This window comes from Bombus fervidus, chromosome 13 (assembly GCF_041682495.2).
Source record: "Bombus fervidus isolate BK054 chromosome 13, iyBomFerv1, whole genome shotgun sequence".
Taxonomy (NCBI): Eukaryota; Metazoa; Arthropoda; class Insecta; order Hymenoptera; family Apidae; genus Bombus; species Bombus fervidus.
This window is the reverse complement of record NC_091529.1, coordinates 10,856,824-10,876,933: the sequence shown is the minus strand read 5'-3', so window position 1 is coordinate 10,876,933 and position 20,110 is coordinate 10,856,824. Positions and strand designations below refer to the sequence as shown.

The 20,110-nt window shown below is 35.4% G+C and overlaps 1 protein-coding gene across 2 annotated transcripts in view; it reads right to left on the bottom strand.

Moving 5' to 3' along the window:
- The window catches only part of Cdase (neutral ceramidase), a 46,800-nt gene extending 30,575 nt beyond the window's left edge, over positions 1-16,225 (bottom strand). Inside the window, exons 1-7 of one of the 2 annotated variants that reach the window (XM_072015570.1) lie at positions 16,071-16,225; positions 4,666-4,843; positions 4,120-4,263; positions 3,310-3,486; positions 2,916-3,043; positions 2,618-2,816; positions 1,110-1,316 (exon numbers count right to left, since the gene is read on the bottom strand). In XM_072015570.1, the coding sequence (XP_071871671.1) occupies positions 1,110-1,316; positions 2,618-2,816; positions 2,916-3,043; positions 3,310-3,486; positions 4,120-4,263; positions 4,666-4,812 (1,002 nt within the window). In that variant the 5' untranslated portion in view covers positions 4,813-4,843; positions 16,071-16,225. Of the gene's footprint in view, positions 1-1,109; positions 1,317-2,617; positions 2,817-2,915; positions 3,044-3,309; positions 3,487-4,119; positions 4,264-4,665; positions 4,844-9,799; positions 9,945-16,070 lie in introns of those variants that run through there. The other variant, XM_072015571.1, reaches the window with a different exon arrangement.
- Between the last annotated feature and the right edge of the window lie 3,885 nt (positions 16,226-20,110).

Genomic DNA, 20,110 nt, shown 5'->3' with positions numbered 1-20,110 from the left:
GAAGTGTTTTATTACACCGACATTTTATTTCATCTTTAATTAATCTCGTTCTCGCGATATTCCGCATTAAGCGCTCTCCCGAGTGCAGCGCCATTTTCTTCGTTTATTCGATAGTTATCTTGCGTTTCTACGCTCATGATCTCTTCTACTGCATATGTATATGCCCCTGTAGATTATATTCCTATATACGTATCTATGTTCGAATATTTACGTGTTCTTTTACGCTGTTGATTTTATTATTCATCAACGAACAGCCGAGTATTCTAATTACAAATTTTCTCAAACGGAAGTGTACAAAATTGGAAGCATACCGACGGTGTAATTAGTAATCTCGATGCTCATTGCGCTCATTCTTTCTATTATCGTTGATCATTTAGTTTGCACCTTCATAGAATCGTTTTATATTACTTACGTTTATGTTACAGCGAGAGTTAAAAGTGGCGCGAAATTTATTCAAGAATTCTTGTACTTATGAAAGGTTCACGTATTTTGTACCATTGTATTTACTTTTTAACGATAAGCTCGTGATTCTCGAACTTAATATGTACGGTTAACGATCAAGTGTATTAGCAATCTGAATATCTAACAAATATTCCGCCTGTGAACCATAATTTTTCATTATAGACTCAGTTTGTAATTTCGAAACAATTAGACTGCCAGTATATGGTAGAATGATAACAATGTGGCAAAGATAAATTTCCAGTTATTTCTGTTTTCAATGATGTTTAATTTTACATCGAATGTACCGTATAGATATCTAGTAATGCTTCGATACTTGTATAATCAATTTTTAACAAATATACCGACATACATGCAACGACGTAGATAAGTTCGTATCTTATCTTGTAAAAAAAAAAAAATAAATAAAAAGATAGAATTGAAATAGAAAAAGTATCCAGAATATTATAACGATATTTCTACAATAAATTTCTATCTAAATTTCTTTTTCAAATAATAAAATTCCTAACATCGAAAGGGCTTACAGCTCAAATGAGGAAAATTCCCAGAACTTTGTAGTAAAATTTTTAATATTGCAAGGTGAAATGCCATCGGATAAAAAAAATTACACCTATATAGAATAAGAAAAGCGTACAATAAGAATGACTTACCCATGATTCTTTGAAGATCTTGTTGGCAATGATACTGGTGCTCTCGAACATGTCCTTTCCTGGCCCAGAAGCAAAACACATCTCCTTTTTTCTGGGGCAAGTGTATTGCTCGGAGCAGTTACCGCCAGAAAATTCGCATTTCGGGCCACGTGTGTTCGGTGAAACATCGCCAAGATTACTGGAGGCGAAGGCTGCTACGAATTGGCCCTGATTTCAAGGAATTTGTGTTACAACTTCTCGCAAAATCCACAATTGTATTCTTGTTTCGTATTAGCACAATTACTTGGATTCGTGAAATCATAAAGAAAAAGAAAGAGAGAATGGAAATTTGGACAGAATAATTTTAGAGATTGATACAATTTTGTATTCTGATCGCGGCTGATTACAAACAGTAATTAACTGTATGAGCTGTAATTAATAGGAATTTTGAAATATTACTCGCAAGTATAATTGAAGAGTCTTACGTCTTTTATATGAAACTGATCCTAAAATTCAATTTTATAAATCTTATTGAAAATTATTTGGAATTGAATGTGTATTTTGTCATTCTTTTGGATATTTCAAAAGTATTCATTGGTATAAGATGAGTCGTATCCTTATCGTTTTTACAAAGTTTCATAAATTTAAATTTATAATAGGCTCTTAATTCAACTACCTATATGCTATGCTGAAATAGTTCTTTGCAACCGCCAATCAACATAAAAATCAGCGATTCAAGAATAAGAGACTATATAATAATAAACTTACAAGTTCTCTGAATTCATCATATTTGTATGTATTTCTCGTTCTGTTGTTGCATATTCTCTTTCTCTTTCTCTCTATTTCGCAAATATTATAGATTGGTATTCTACAATATATTAGGAAATTTTTAACAAGATATATCCGTAATATTGATTTAAAATATATTTATCGCCAACTTGAAATACGTTTTAAATAAACTCTAAATTATTTAAATGTCGTAGATATAAATTGAATGATTAATAGAATTATGCAACGTGTATATGTACGAATATAACGCAACGTATAATGAGGATAATCCCTTTATAACCCTCGAGATTATGTTTTCTTGTGGGCTTTAAGGTATAAACCATATCTTTCTTCGTCTTATAATTTAATTGGATAAAAATGACGAAGGAACGTTGTTGCTTTCTGACACAATTTATTACGAAAATATAAGAGGATACGAATTGAGAAAATATATTATTTGTAACTCTTGAAACAAGATTGTCGGGTATGGATCTATTGATCAAAAAATACCAAATGCAACTTGAATTGAGAAAAAGTTAATAATAATCACTTTACTAATGACTTCTTATATATCTGAGAAATTAAACTAACTGAGAAACCATTGCTAAATATGCCTCGTAGTATCCTTAGAAATTTATCTAAAAACTAAGCGATAAAGTTCTTAATTTTCCTAAGTAGCTTAATAATATTCCATACCGAATTAATATGTCATCAAATTATTTCTAAATTAATAATTAACAACGCATACTTAAAATCCTTACCTTGCCAGGCAACGAATCGTTATTCATAATTTTCTCGAAAAGAATCGAGGCATAGCCAACATTGTCGCTGGACAATAGATGATTAGTATTATTCATACTAGTTGGATGGATCGCGAACCAATTAATTACACCCAATCGCTTGTTGTCAGCTCCGACAAATTGTATCTGTGTCATAATCTTGTCCACATCGTACTTGTACCTATCACATTACGAAATGAATTTAATTGTTAACGAAATCGAAGAAAAGCATGGGAAATGAAAAAAAAAATGATTTAATCGTTAAAATATGGACATTTACTTGTTTCTCTCTGCTTTTGGATTGTTTAGATAAGCGGATGGACTTCTATTAATGTTCACACCATGAACTTCTCCATGGGTGATGAATATTCTGCCTGGAACTATGGCATAGTGAGCACGTTGAATACTCTGTAAAATGTATACGATATTTATCGATTAGATGATCATACGATAAAGCATTTATTAATATAAGAAATACAAATCTATTATAACATGTATTATAACATTAGCTTTTAATTTTCTCATTTCATTCCTCGAGATTGTAAATTGAATTTGATCGTTTGAAGGTTCATAGTTAAGAGGAGAATAAAAAATTGACGCGTTTCTATAATATATAAAATTTATCAACGTTATACGATTTAATCATGTAGGTATTTTTAATTCGAAGAAATTACCTTCGTGATTCCCTTGACCATAGCATCGAAGGTCTCTTGAACGAAACCGAATGTCGTAATATCGAACAACATGTGCAACATGAATCCACCGGGTGTGGAGTGCGAGTGAGTTGCACTGATCATCACATTTTTCTCTGTGTATAGGCTGCCAAACTCTTTTTCAAGATTCTGCAACACCTGTAACAACCAACATATTTTATCAGGAACACAAACTTTTACAACTTGTATAAACCCAATAAGTAAAAATTATGAAACTTTATTTCCGAGTAGAACACTTTGAAATGTATTGAACACGAAGCGTCGCATAAAGAAATTTTGTCCTACGTTTCTCACTTATTTTTTCACGTAGAATCTCCTCTTCTTGATTATGCTACGATTACTAGGATATCTTGCATATACATACACAAATGCATGTTACACAAAAATGAAAGACAAAGAGAAATAATATAATGAGATAAATATACGAAGAAAGATTCCAAGAATATTGTAACTCTTTGTAATAAATAATTTCGATTTAAACAAACATTCGTTAATGTCTCCTTAGAAATCATTTTTTAATTACTTTAAATTGAATTTATCTTTAAAGTACTATCGAACAATATCTCGATGGAAAATATTTTCAATCGTACTATACCGCTTATCTATCTCAACATCTTTAATTATCATCGATAAAAGGATGAAAGATGCGGAAAAATACAATTAATTAGATAGATTTAATTTGCGAACTTTGTGTTCGAAAAATGACAAAATTTTTATTTATTTTTCTATTTATATCAAAGAGCGAAGATGAAAGGATGCAAGTGGGATTACCGTTTGACGAACGCCGTTTCCTATCATAGCGCTATCCACGCTGACGAAGACGAACCTCTCCTCGCCATCGTCGATGATGAATGCGCGGGAGAATGTTCGAAGATGGATTCCTGATCCTTTCTGATCGATCTTCGCGTAGCCCATCTAGAAAACAAACAATTCCCGTCAACCACTGTACGAATGCAAGGAACACGACTTTGCGTCGCTTCTGTCGGTTGTTTATTGCTCAACTCCGTTGCATAATTCGTTCCAACGCACCGATATCCGTCGAATGGGAATTATTTTTCGTTCTATAAAATTGAATTGGATGTGCAAAGATGTAACGCGTATAACGTGCAAGAATATACGAAATATCCAAAGTAAAATACTATTCATAATAGTTGGTTGGTAATTGATAAACAGGATGTTTATTTATGTTCTATTTCTTTAATGATGCGCGCAAAGATATAAATTAGCTCTCTAGTGACGAACAACTTGTAATTTCAATATATTATAATTTCTATGGTAAATACTTGTTCGAACATGATACTTTCGTACGATACTTACAAAAACAATTTCAGCAGCGGGTCCAGTAGCATCTGCTCTGCCCACCCCGATGCTGTAAGACGCGATGGCGCCGGGCACCGCAAGCTGGACCAGCCATATCGTCAGCAACGCAAGGATTTTAAAGCGTCCAACTGCCGGTGCCTCCATTCAGTTTTTCTCTGCCGCCAGTCTGATCGCGCTGAAATCAAACAAACCACTGTTTTCAATCATTGTTTCAACTTGACTTAATATTATCGTCCATTCAGCGATAAGCGAGCATACTACAAAAACAGAATTCCTATTCCATTTCCTCGCTTCCAAGTCGTACTTAACTCGTTGAACGCATCTTCTTTCAACGTAGAATATTATCGCACAGTAGATACTGTCGTATCTGAATAACGATATCAATGATTTGAAAGAAAATGCGCGAAAGAAAGTAGGTGAACTTCGATTTAAACGGACGATGTATTTGTATCGCGTATGCAAACTGCAATGTTGAAATAACATTAACTCGTGATCGTCGATCGTTGTAATAAGATGTTATTCGATTGCCTAATTGTTTTTTACGCGCGAATTCGTAAGAAAACATTTTACGCGAATAAAACTCGTGCAGAAAATTTCACGTATGTTAGTACACGTAGTTATATTGTAACGGTACATAAAATGCATAAAATAAAAATTATATATAAATTTATAAGAAGAAATTGTACTATAAAAGTGTTAAGAAATAATGTAAAAAGTACTGAAAACAATTTTCACTTTGATAACATTAAGGACATTTCTTTACTCGTTTAAATTTTAAGGAGCGAGATGGAATATTTATACGTCCCAAGGAACTCTCTTCGTTGGAAGAAATTTCTTGCTGCTTCGAAAGGTTTCCATTTCTAGAGAAGAAGTTGAAGGTTATACGAGGACTTTCGACAGATATCATGACTACCTGGAATGTGTCGAAGCAAGAATGCCTATTAGCTGTCTCAAGAACCACGCCTAGGTTCTTCTCCGAGAGGAAGAGGATCGTGAAAGTTGAAATACCGAATGGTAAACTTGTCACGTCTCCAGGAAATTTTGACAAAACTCGTGTTCGTGTGAAAAGAAGGTTTCGTCAGATTAAATCGTCGGATAAAAGCGATTAAACTAGTATTTAAAGAAAATTCTCCCATATTAGTCGTTTAACAAAAAGCAAATTAACTCGTTTCTAAACACTAAAAGAATCAACGTGATAAATTTAATATAATAAATTTAATATAATAAAATAAAGTAGTTTATACGTATTTCAAGTAGACTGCGGTTTGGCAAACGAATAACGTAGTTTCTTTAAATGCATACTCTTTAAATACGAAACCATTTGGTTTCACCCTCTTCTTGTTCATCGCCCTTGGAAAGACACCCTCTTAAACACATTTACACACACAGTGATCGCTACCATTTAGTCACACTAATCCCTCCAGAGTCTTCATTTCTCAAGCGTCAGAGATATCCTCTTGCTTGCAGTCCGAAACATTTATCTTATAACTTCAGATAAGAGTTCAAGTGCAATTAGTTTAAAATAGAACACGCGAATGGATAAAATTGGGACTTAAAAAAATATTAACAGACGAGAAACGCGTTGCCCTAACGCAAAGGAATTAAAAGTATCAGAATTATTCCCATCTTCTTACAAAATAATATATTGGTATATGTATTATCGAAGGTTTTTGAAACATGCCTACTCGTTAATATAAGATAGAAGATAAAGTTGTACATAAATTTGAAGTTCTATCGCAACAACATTTTTAATTTACGGTATTTAAAATTAGTAATAACTTGGACAATGGATGTATTGATTGCAAAGCGCAGAGATGCTCTGTTGACGCAAATTTAATTGAAATTTAAATAATCTCTTCGATAATAATGAAAATAAATAATGAATATGAAAATTGAATAATCTCTTTTGATCTATAAATTCATTTTAATAGATAAATATAACGCAATGTATATTATGAATATAATACGATATTTTTGTAGCAATATTTTTCAATCACGCTCCTTATGATCTGATTATTTTATGTTACGTAAAATTACATATGAAATACGAAATAAAACATTATTACACAAAAAAAATAGTGGAAGAATTACTGTTCGTAGAGACAAGAGGGTATAGCGAACGATGGACACTTCCATGAAATTACATGTCGGATTATCATTAGAGTTAGGGGCGTGTAACGAATCTTTCTTTGGATCAGACATTGTTGTTATGCAAGAACGAGGATATTTACTAGTACAATTATGATTATGACGGAATTTGACAAGTAACTGTGGTAATTAGATACTCGGAATGCGAATGACAATGATCTTAGACTCGATAACGAATCCAGGGTCAACGGGATGACGAATGCGACTTCTTCCACGGTCTAAATTAAACTCAACTTACTGATCGACGATTCAGGTGTGATTCAACGTACTCGTGTAGGTAGAACTTATCTGACCGAATCTCGATCCAAGTGAAACTGCCCTTATATACTCCTCTTCGTACCTCTCTGTAACCCTCGGGTCAGAGAGAGCTATTTAATTACTCCATATCTCTGTTAGCTACACGTTCCTTTCGTGACCGTGGCTACGTTCAACTACCGTTATGTCATTTCGAGCTCAAGCCCACTGTCATAAATCTCGGCTACCCGTACTCGGACTAAGTCATAAAGAACTATTTCTCAGTTTTTATTATTTAAGTACAGCTATAATAAAAGGTCCGGACTAAAGTATCGGGGACCTTCTCAAACATTTCAAAAGAAAGGCCCCGATGTCCTTTCATCTCCGACATACATATTGTATAAAAACGAATAATCCTTTGTCTCGATACTCGTTATCACGCGAGGCAGCCGACACAATGCTCGTATTAAAATATACATATCACGAATCAGTCGACAATTTCCTCTCATCAAATTGATAATGTTTTATCGTCGGTGCTTCTATTGTTAATAATTTTCTATGGTAAAATTGATCAACTTTTTTTAGCAGAATTTCGATCGGTAGAATTAATACAAAGATTCGTGTAAAAACATTTTTTGGCGAATTCTTTGTTCGTTCTTTGATACTTTTAGCGTGACACGTCGAGTCATTTCGATGAACAGGAATTTTATAATCAATCGTATTTCTTTGAAGATAGCTATGGAATTGAAACTTATAGGAGATTTATTCCACTTATTGAATATAACTTAACAGTTTTGTACGTTTTATAGCATTATGCGCATTCTGTGCACTTTTGCCTTAAATTTACTTTTATCTGACATTTCCAATAAATGAATAAACATTCGCAGTATATTAATTAGTTTCAAAGTTATAGAAAACTTTGTCGTCGTTTCAGCGAATCTCAGTTCCAGGATCACAGAAATATGTTCTTTCGACGTTTCAACATGATTTGGTGAGTTGATTTTTCTATTTTAGTAAGTGGAAGCTTATGAGTAATTCCAGATGACAGAAAACGCTCGATCTTTGGAAGCAGTCCAATCTTGATGGAATAAGATGCAGTGATTTTATCTTTCTGATAGTAAAAGCGTTACAAATTATAATTGCTGCAATAATGTCTATAACCTTTCTAATTATTCCGATCTCACAGAAAATATTCCTCTTGATTATATAGACAAGTTGTCTGTTTGATTATTCTTCTGTATTTGATTCTTTTCGAGGATTCGAAGAATAAAGATAACAATATAAATTTATTACCTTTGTACTTTTAAATATTAATACAGAAGGTTCTTCGAATAAAATAATAAAAGCTTTTTCGAAGATTTAAAATATGACAGCGACAAACTGTTAAATATTAATACGCAAGAGGCTTTTAAAAATAGAATAATACAATTTTCACTCTAGAATAATAAGATTTATAGAATGGCAGTAACAAATGAGATTCATTGTTATTAAACCTTTAAATAGACATCGTTCCGCAAAAGGTTTCAAAAATAGCGTAATAAGAATTCTATTGTATTATACATCATCGATCATTAGATCGATGCTGAAAAGCACATCCAAAAATTCCACTATTCAACGAGGAAAATCTTCACTATTCTTCGCCAGTAAACAGATTTTATGTTACAAGACTTTTATAACTTTTATCGTGGCAGTAAGTAGATTCAATAGAAATCGCTACAAAGTTTTATACCGGATAACAAGGATGGCAGGGAAGTTCTATTAGTTGATATATGGATACTTTATTCGTGACCCGGTTCATTAGAAGCACATAATGGAGAAACGAGAGTTTGAAAGATAGAATGTTAGTATTTAAAGTGTTCATAAAACAGTAGTTCTATTGTGTATACTTAACACGGTTCGATAACACTGTTTCTCGTGTTTTACTCATATTGCTGCATTTTTTTTTTTTTAATAACTGTTGTAAGAAAAATGATAATTCTATAATTATAATAGAATGTAAGATTATTTATTATAACGATTTAGCTGACCTTTACCTTTCTTCCGTAAATATCATTCTTTGGTCAAGCCAAGTTCTGCAAGTCGATAGGATGAAAATGTTTAAAATTATTCGTGGTTAGAGACGAAGAAAGGCCTAGCTAATGAAATTTAATTTTTGCCAAAGTGCTGGAGGTGTGTTAAAATTTTTTAGAAAACAAATATTACTTGTATTCATTACCTGACAATGATATCTGTGTATTCTGTCCCTAATAACGAAGAAATATTACGCATGTCCTTAACAAAGATAAAGATCGATTATAATTGACGATAAAGAGATAAGAGGAATCTAAAGAAATAACGAAAAGAACTGTAGTAGACGTAATAATGGAAAAATAATAAGAAGAAGATTATTTACGTTTCTTGCGATAAAAAGAGATCATCTATGCTTTAGCAATAAGAAATAACGTAAGCGAATAATAAAAAAGATAACCGCTCCGACTTAACTAACGTTAAAGACACTTCTACGATTCTATTCTTAAATGTTGCATAATATTTACTCTAATAATAAAAAGAATCATCCACATTATCAAGAAACAGAAAATAGTCTGCACGAGCGAACGTAAGAAGATAATAAAAATAAGTCGTATAATAGATAAATATAGAATACTCTCCATGCAAGAAGCAAAAGCAAATTCATCCAAAACAAAACAGTTCTCTGCTCAAAACAAAATCAACTTAAAATCAACTCTATCGCTGATTGCAAAAGACTCACAAAAATATCTGCAAAGTATCGCCCATTCGATTTTCCTCCTTCCGCTATCGAAGAGAAACACACTCGACCGCGAAATGAACAAAGAAGATAACGAAGATCCGTAGCACCTCGGGAATAATTTTCCATGCAACTGATCGCGCCCGTGCTTGCATCGAGCGTCTACAAGGGGAAAGAGCGAAACGACGAGATAGCGGATAACAGATAGTGCACACTTGCCAGTGGGAATTTTCGACGCGAGTTCTATTATCAGTCACGCGATTAAGGCTAATCGGGGACAAGCACGATTATCCAGAAACCTCGTTCGCTTCCTACGTTTTATGATTCATCCTTTCGTTTCGACTTAATTCGTCGGCTTTTCAGGCCGCATAGCCCGGCCGCGACGACTCAACAAAAACAAATTAATTAGACTCGAACCGCTGCACTGTACGCTTTATATTCCATACGATACGTATGAAGCAACTATCCGGCCATTAAGGCCTTTCTCTGCGTGCATCTAACGTTTCGTTGTCGTGAGACGATCGATTCGAATCTCGCTTAGTCGAGATGATCGATCGTGAGGAGACTGCGAGGTGATTTACCTCCGTTCAACACGTGAACGACCCACTGCGCTACTTTGTGCGCCTCTGCGTTCGTGGAAAAATTACGGGTCGCTTCTTCGGACTGTGTTTTCGACGATTTTAAAGATGTACAGGACGTCTCATTTTTATCCCGTAAAACGGTGTCAGCGTATGCTACGATCGGAAGCGAGGAAAAAATGTTACACGAACGTAGATAGCATCGCGATGCTTTATTACGTAGCTGTAACGAATTATTTAGATCGTCGGTCGCGATTATTAAAAACGTTGTTCGAAGCATCGTACGTTCTTGTAAATAGGATGATTCGTAATAAATAATTCACGATCCAATGTTAATAAAGCATTTTTCCCTCGTTTTCGATCATACAATACGTTTGAACGACACCGTTTAACGGGATAAAAATGAAACACCCTGTATATTTTAATTTGCGTTGCCTGTACGAGAAAGTAGATGCGTTTATACGAGAAAAAGATAGATTTTAGATATTTATTGAAACTCTGCGGACCTTTAGCTTGCTGATAATGATTGCGAAAATATGGTAAAGAGTAGATGATCTTTTTGCGAAGTTTTAATAATTTTAGATTATGCTTGGTAAACTCCGAGTTGATTTTTCAACATTTTATTATTTTCGTTGCGTTGATCGAAGGTCGATATAATAGTGTGATAAAAAATGAATGAGTCTTTCTTAGTATCTTTAGATTGTTAAGGTTCAGTCTAGAAAAGCAACGAACATATTTTGAGAATTTCGAATATTTATGATTGAAGACCGATGGAAAGGTTTTACGGTTCCTTACCTCGATGATTGCTACTGGAAAATGAACAATAATGAAAACGTACAGAGTCTTGTGAGACTTTCTATAAATTTAACGAGTTAATGTTACTAGCGTAGTGATGACGAATCGTTGCTCGAAAACGAATTTAAACGATGGTATTATTCCATGAATGAGGACGCAAGGCTTCTAATTGGTTTTATAATTAGTATACGAGTGAGAGTACATCTTGCGAACAATCGTGAAATGAATGAAATTTTTCTCTACTCTAAAGTGTAACGAAATTGTCTGTTTCGATGCACTTTTTATCTACATCGGTCGTTCTGTAATTTTTATAATCAATTCTTCCGTTCAATTTCCCAATTACCGAACGTTCGTTGCATTTTCGACGTACGATGTCAATTCGAAATTCTAAATCGAAATTCACAACTATATCATACCTTGGCAACGCAATCGTCTTCTCTATTGTTTCTTCTTCGCTTAAGTATAACACATAGTTTCACACAGTAATTTACAAAAGTATCACCAACGATGTATAATTTCTTCATAGCAAACGCTTAGAATCGGAAAACATTCAAACTCTCGGAACGATATTTAATATCCATCACTTTTCGATGATAACGATCGATAACCGAAAAGCACTTAAAGCTCGAAAGAGATTTTATCGAAACGTTTCAAGTTATTAACGTTTCGAAACCGAATTTGACTCGAAAAATTCTCAGAACGACATTCGAAAGTCGTCGCTTTCCATAAATATCAATAACCTAAAAGAATCAGAAACTTTGAAAAACATACCACGAAGAAATTTAAAATTGAATCTAGAAAAAGTGAAAACCGTGTAACAATTTCTACTAACATCGCACGAATCGTAGCACAGAACGATCAAACTTTCCTCATTCACCCCAATTTCTCTGACGATCGACTAACCAGAACGGAAGCTTCTTATCTGACTTCCATCGAAATCGGTTCGATTATGCTCGTCAGCTGGCGGATTCCCACCAAGAAATTCCTTCCTTTTCTCGTGACGCGTGAATAAACACTGAGACGAGATCGAACACAACGCTGGTAGGTGGATGCTGCAGAATTTCGACGATATTCGCCGATCGCATGGCGAACGTTCGCTTTCACTTTCCTACGATCGACCTTTCGAAGCGGGTATTATGTCCATTCTCGATTCTCTATACCGCTGTTGGCCACCTGTTCCAGAACGAAGAATACTCGTCGAGTCGATGTGATGTAAACATTGTAAACGCAAGATCGTTCGGTGACATGGACATTTCTTGGAAAATTACAGCTGTTGTTAAAAGCCTGACAGCGAATTATACATTGGCGATTTAAGTTTGCAAACTTGATATTTTGTCGAGTAACATCGTTTATCGAAATTATGAAAGTAATCATTTTTCATCGAAATATGTATTCCACGTTCGAATCGTAATATTTTGCCATATAATATTTTTCGTTCGGCGATTTTTTAATTTCTCCGTAGGAGTGGATCTCTTTTGATTCAAAATATACTCCGTACATAAAAGTCACTTCATACATAATTCAACTGGAATTCAATTTATTATTGGACAAATTATAATACATTCGGTTAAACGTTGGAGAAAGTTCGATCATATTCAGATGAGATTTTGAGCAACCACGCGCCATTCTTTTGTGTCCCAGTTTCAAGATTCGTTCTATATACTCGAATTTTCGATAAGAAATCTCCTTGCCGTCGTATCGATCTCCATAGAATCCTCAATTTCTAATTATCAATGGCGACAGACAAAAGTTATTTTTGTTCGGAAGCAAAGTCCGCGTCTGTGTTTTAGTCGTCGACCGTTTATCGACCTGCGTCGATCCATTAAAATCAATTTCGATCTCTCGATAGTTGACAGAACCGATTAACGACGTCGTTATTCCTGCATAATACTCGACGGCGTCATCGTCTCGCTGTAAAACGATAACACTGAATGATCGTTTCGAACGTCTGACGCATGGATTGTGTAAAACGAGTAAGTGTATACACTTTGCGTAAAACCGAGAAGCATACGATGTTTCTGGTCGCCTTATCGAAATGCTATGCAATTGTGCAAATACGGGGCTACTCGATCGTTAGCGAAACACTCTCTAACAATCTCTAAATATGTGCAGAAGTTTAGTTCACCTAGCAGTCGCAAATGTTATGTTTTTAAAGATGCTAGACGTTACATGAAATATATTGTTATTTCTTAAGAATGTTTAATGTTTCGCTTTTGTTCGATATCAATTATTTTTTCAGTAGTAACAGTTCTTCAAAAGTATTTTTAAATCCAAAGACAAGAATTTTGTATAATCGATGGTCGAACGATTATATGGATAAGGCGTATATTTAGCACGAAATGTATTAGAAATATTGATTGATAGCGAAATAATTAATATTTTACGATTAATTATCGTTATCGAATCACCATCGTAAGTGGTTCCAGACTTTTGCACCATACATACATATGTACGACGTATTTTCTTCGTTTGTTGACAATGGTCGCGCTGCTCAACGCGATGAAAACAGAGAACAGTAGCGTAATAATAAAAGATTAGAAACGAACCTATTTATCCGATGCCGATGGCCAACCGATAACAAGAGAAAGTAATAGTACAGATTTAATCTATGTTCTATTCTAATCGAAACATCTGTCGTGATTTCACCGATAAGGAGTTGAGAATGTTGGATTAATCGATGAGATTAATGGAAGATTAATAGTTTGTCTTTTGCGTTTGCTCAATTTCTTTTGTCGATAAGACGACAAAATTCTACCGTTCTTATAAAAATTATTTGATTACAAATTGTTACGCCACGAGGCTTAGCATAGATCGTATCTCTAACCGTCGCTCGCGGTCCTTCAGCGTCGCAGACGGATCGTCTTATTTGCCCGACGAAAAACATACAATGTATCGACGAACGCGTAGTTGTCACCAAGCAGCGAGTTCTGGAACCGTCGATTTCGGACCGTTATTTTATTCTCACAAAGAAATCGGCCTACGAGCGATGGCGTGATCCGAGCGTAGCTAGGGTTGTCTCCCCGAAAGACAAAGAATCGGTTTAAGGGCAATCAGTCCGTTTTGAAAAGTCTAACCGCATACATCGAGAGCTCTGAAAATAAAGTCGCTTAGTCTAACGGATTCATTGAGAGATATCGTAAAGTCGGGTCGAATTTCTGTAACGCATTAACTGTATTCATCGCTAAATAATTTGCGACGCTCTTATTATTGTACAATTTATTGTTGAATATACACGCTATATTAACCTGTTAACACAGTGTTAAATTCATTGAACCACCCCTGTTATCTTAATCGAAACAAGGGGAACGACTATTTCGCGGCGTCGATTATACGAATCGTAGCGAGAATTTACGCCTCTCGCTGACGCGTTTTCCTCGCGAACGGTCGTAATACAAATAAATACAACACGATCTCTTGTCGAGACATATCTATGTCTCTCACCGACTGAATTTAAAATACGAGAGTAAAACATTTTTGTGGAAATTATGGATCATTTGAATCTAATTACCGAGTATAGAAAGTTCAAAACTAAAAATATTTCAGTCTTAATTTTAGTTTGGAGTATTCTAGTGTCGAAGTTTTATTTATTAAATATACAACTGAGAAGAGAGAGATTTAGTAAATATTTGATATATTAATATGCAACGAAAGAGACTCGTGCAACTACGTACGTACTCGAAGAATATACTTTCTAAAAGAATAAAAAAAAAAAAAAAAAGAATTAGGGCCAGTTACAGAATAGTACAGGTTAAACGAGGAAAAATATTGAAAGAAGACAGCGAAACGAGCGAGTATTCGTGTCACGTGCTGTTGGAAGAATCGTAAATAAAAACGAGAGTGCAGATGCAATGCTGCCTGTTTGACAAACGACGATCTATCGCATGCGTTACATTCATGCATATGTTTGATAAAGGACAACAAAGATATTTCATAATACGATCGACGATGTACTCGAAGATATTCGTATTCGCCAGGTTGATTGCAAAACGAAAACATTGTTATCGGTGAGCATAATTTATTAATTAGGATCGAGATTAAAAATATACTTACGATTTGAGAAAAGCAAGATAATAATAATAACTCGTGTTGATTCATTCAACTTTAGAGGTAAATACACGTGTTATTCGTTCCATTTGGTATTATAATTTCTAACTTGTAATATGCTGGTACACTGGTAGATTTTACCGATGAGTTATAAATAGATTTATGAATTCATAGTATACTATATATAGATACATGCTATATCGTACATACGTAAATTTTTAATTACATCGGTGTTCTATTTCATTCGAGATAAAATTCAAATCAATATCCTTGTTTCTTAGAGAAATGGGGTATTTCAGCAAGATGGTAACTTAATTCGCTTTTACCAAAAACGAAGCAAACGCGGACGCTATTCATTCGTCACGATCCATGTAGCAGAGAAAATTGCTGCACAAAGACAGCGTCTACTCGCTTCATGATAAACACCAAATTCTAACGATATCCGTTCATCGCAATACGCGTGACAAAGAAAGGCGTGCAGAGATAACACACGCTTTCAAACTTTTCTCACTCTTGTAAATAATAAACCATCGAATCACGATCGTCGCCACAAAAAATGTATCATCCATACATATAATACTCGTTACGTAACTTTATGTGTAATACTTTGCGATTCCTGTCACTGTCGTAAACAACAAACCATCCAAGTACACCTGCACCGGATCCGATCGAGCGAAATCCATTATTCGCAATGCACGTCTCAAAAAATCCATTATCCAAAATCGTGTAATACCGAATTCGTAGCTTCGTACGTATACTACTCGCTCGAGAAAGAAACCAACTTCGATCGGTACTCACCGTCACAATTCACTAAACAAAGAGAACTGAACTAGCAGCTACACAAAGGTATTACTCACGCGCTCAAACGCTCCAGCTCATGACCACGTTGATCAAACGAGGGATCGATGCGTAGGTGATCGATGGATCGGCAGAGACGGAGCGGAGACGCGGCTATAACAGCTGGTCTGCACGGCCAGTCTCGCCGCGAACAATTGGCGCGAACACTCTTAAACGCTCTCTCTGAAATACACTTTGAGAGGCAGCGTGGTCGACGTTGTTCGTGGAGGGGAAACGGAAACGATTCTCCACGGCTATTCTCATGGCTCACCGTCTCGCTCCTGTCGTCTCGGCTGGCACGACGTTTCGCGCTTCGTTTCTCTCTTTCCTTCGTGTATTTCGACCGTGTTGGGGGATTCGTACACTCGTTTTACAGTGTTCTGCTTATCTGGCCGGCGTAAAAGCGCGTGGCGAACGTTTCCAGGGGTTTCGAGGGTCGTTTCGAGGCTGCTTGGCTATGCGACCGTGTCTCGAGGTTTCGAGGGGAGACGTTGTACGATGCAGGGTGGATACGGTCTTAGGCGGAGGTATATAGAAGCGTGTTAGAGAGGCTGATGGAAACGTTGGACCGTTGGATGGGTTTGATGAAGCGTGAAAGCAAGCTAAGAGCGAATCGAGATGTGCCAAATTGCGCGAGATGAAAGATTGGGTAACCGGTGTCTTTGTACAGAATGCAATTTCAGGTGAAGTTGATTTCGATGCAACTTGATTTTACACAAGTCCGTTTGTCCCAATGAAATTTTAGTAAGCTGCTGTTATGCGAACTGCAGTCGTGTAAATCGTTTGTCCCCTACAAGTTCGAATGAATGGAATTCTACTGTAATTGCTTCGTTTATATTACTGAATAATGAGAAAATTAAAAAAAAAAGAAGAAACTTTAAAAAAAAGAAGAAACTTCCAGTAAAGAGAAAAAATTGAGAAAAGCTTTGATATAAAGCAGACATGCTAACAATCGTGTTTTACCACGTGTCGTCGGAAAAAGAGAGATTTACAGAGATTACATCGAAGGTGGCAGTAAGACGAAGGATTTGTTCCTTTTTGTTCGCAATACCTACGCCTCTCTTTTTTTTTATTGACTATTTGTTAAAATTTTTACAATTTGTCCAGAAGGACATTTGGTAAAATATTATAGCTTAAAGAATAAAAATATAGCATGTGGATGGTTACCCCCAGCGGGGTTCCATCTTCTAGGTTGCCTATTGCATCTCTATTGCGAGGTCTGCGGGATGCTTCCTCTTCAGTCTTCTTTCTATTTTGGTTTTATTTGTTTCAGCAACCAGCTGGTTTGGGTATGCTGCAAGTCTTTCTTTGTACTTTTTTGCGTATCTAGCGATTTCCTTTTTGACTGTTGGAATTTTTAGATCTTTTCGTAGGTCTTCATTTCTGACGTACCACGGAGCGTTAACTATTGTCCTTAAAATTTTTGCTTGCTCTATTTCTATTTTGCTTATGTGACTCATTGCTGCCGTCCCCCATAGTGGGACTGCGCCTCTCTTTAACGTCATTTTTTAATACAAACGTCGTTCTTTGATACGATATCGAAGCGCGGTGTTTGAGATTAACGTGTCCAGAATCTAACGGTTCTGCTAGGGGTAGTTGGAAACGAAAGGTTTTGTAACAGCTGTTCATTTTCATTTGCGCCAAACGATTCCTAGTATTTCGTTTTTAATAGAACGATGAAGTAATTATGCGAAGTTTTAATGTCATAAGTCAGTAGAACGTGGACGACACGAGGTAAATCAAAACCAAAAATGAAAAATGGGCGTGCTCGGCTGTTTCTGGTTCTCCTTGACTTCGATACATCGCTATGTGCCAGTTTGTTTAACTATCATTTTATATTCTTGCGTATACTTTGCTAGCTCGAAGAGGATAAACCGCACTATGGACGCTACGTGACTATTCAGCGTTTAATTTTTCTAAAGGAACGTGATAAAAACTTGAAGTTCTTGAAGTAAGATAGTAAACTATAATTTTATTATTCCAAGATTATTTTCAAACGAATACGAGGTTTTAACAATTAGAACGAATCAATTTCTTCGTCTTTCTGACGCTCGAAGAAACATCTATTGAAAATAATCAGCATCCATAGCGAAATATTTGTTAAGGCAGTTCTGTCGCGAAAGTATTTAGGAACTATTCGTGTTTTTCATCTTCTTCCGTCATGTTTCTACGTTTGAGTTAAAGAGATCGAGTAAAAGTAATCAATTTCAATGAAAGAAGTCTGTTAAAAAATTTGTTAAAGTTCGTAGACCGGAAGTTTATCAGGATTGCTAGCACTTTTGTTACAAAAACAATCAAAATTCACTGATTTTCTGTCTTCTCTGGTTTAAATCAACAAGATCGGCCGTAGACTAGCAAGCCCGATAGCACACGCTACTTAAGAATTCTAAACTGTTTCCAAACAGGAAGTTTACCGAGGTCGCTAACACTTTTGCTACAGTCTAAGAATCGATTATTTGCTTTTGCATTCTTCGATCGAAAAAGGATCAACCGAGAAAACCAGTTTCGGTAAAACTTATAAAGTAAAATTTCTAAATTCAAAGTTTCAGAACCGGAAGCTTGGATAATTAGGTTCCTGAATAAAATTATCGAAACAATTATCGAAAATTCGTATGCTTTCTACCATCTTCTCTATTTAAAAGTTCTAAAACATTTTTAAATATACATGTTGCAAGCTTACCGAGATCATCAGCACTTTCGCTACAGAAGCATATATGATTCAATTATTTTCCTTCATCCTCTCGAGTTTGGATTAAATAAAAGGACCGGTTCTCATAACTCGGTCACTTTCTTCACCGATCGCTACGAGTTTTTATCATCTTTCGACGATGTCAGTTCGCAGAATTCGTATTATCGTCGTGTCATTCTGTCTTTCACTCCGAAAAAAAATGTTGATTTTTTCAACGATATTCATTTCGGATCATTTCACAGAAATTCTCAGGCAATTTCGAAGAAAATTGCTCCGTAATCTCGAAGAAACGCGTTGTTAGTTCGATAACCTTGAAATTTTCTAGTTTCTAGGTCACCTGTCATTAGCATAACACGATTACATCTGAACAACTCGATCACCGTACGCCATTTTATCTCAAATCTATCGTAAGCACGAAATGTAAGAAATTTTTCATAACTTTTCACTACTTTTTAGTATACTACTTTTTTTTTTTTACTGATTTCGACGAGTGATTTAAACGCGTATAGTTGGTGTGTTAGGACAGACTGTCACTTTCATCGATCGACAGTACAGCTAGTTGAGTGCTGGCTTGGAGAAAGTAACGGAATAGCATCGCGTGTTGCGCAATGATTCGTATTACATTGGCTGAAATAATTCCAACGTAATCGGGCTGGCTCCAGCTACCATGCGAGTTATTCACTGGTAACCTTGGAATTGCTGGCATTGACGGAGTCGCTGGTAGCGTGGATAGATCGACGCTAGAGGAGATTTATTTGAGTGAAATTTGGATGATTTTGTCTTAGCCAAATGGAATCAAGTTGAGGATGTTCGCGGCACTTTCCGTGATGGAAGTATTAAACTGTATTACGATTGTTCGCACATTTACTCTGTACATACACAAGGCTCACAAAAGTATTACAATACTTGTAGACGTCCTTTAAGTGTTCGTTATGTTCGTATTAACAAAGTTTAAAACAAATTAAAAAATGGCTAGACTGACCGAATTATCGAAGATATAAAATTCTCGGAATAACCTCCTCGTAATATTTAGAGAGTGAAATAAGTCTCTAAATGAAAGCTATACTTCGAAAAGAAAGATGCCTAAGGCAGATGTTTCTACACCGATCCGTGCATTTGTTTAGTTTTCATAAAAAATTACCTTATTAAAGACTCGGGTCTGAAGACGATCTACCAAAAAAATATTTCATTTTGCAAAACCTCTAACACGAGAAACTACGTGAAAGTATAGAAATATCGCGAACATTCGAATACGTTAACAATCTTTCCTGAGGGCGTTTGATACGTTTATTCGCTCGTAAAATTCGTGGAATATTAACAGTAGTTTGAAAAACCTATTTCCGCGTAACAATCATATATAGACACAACAAA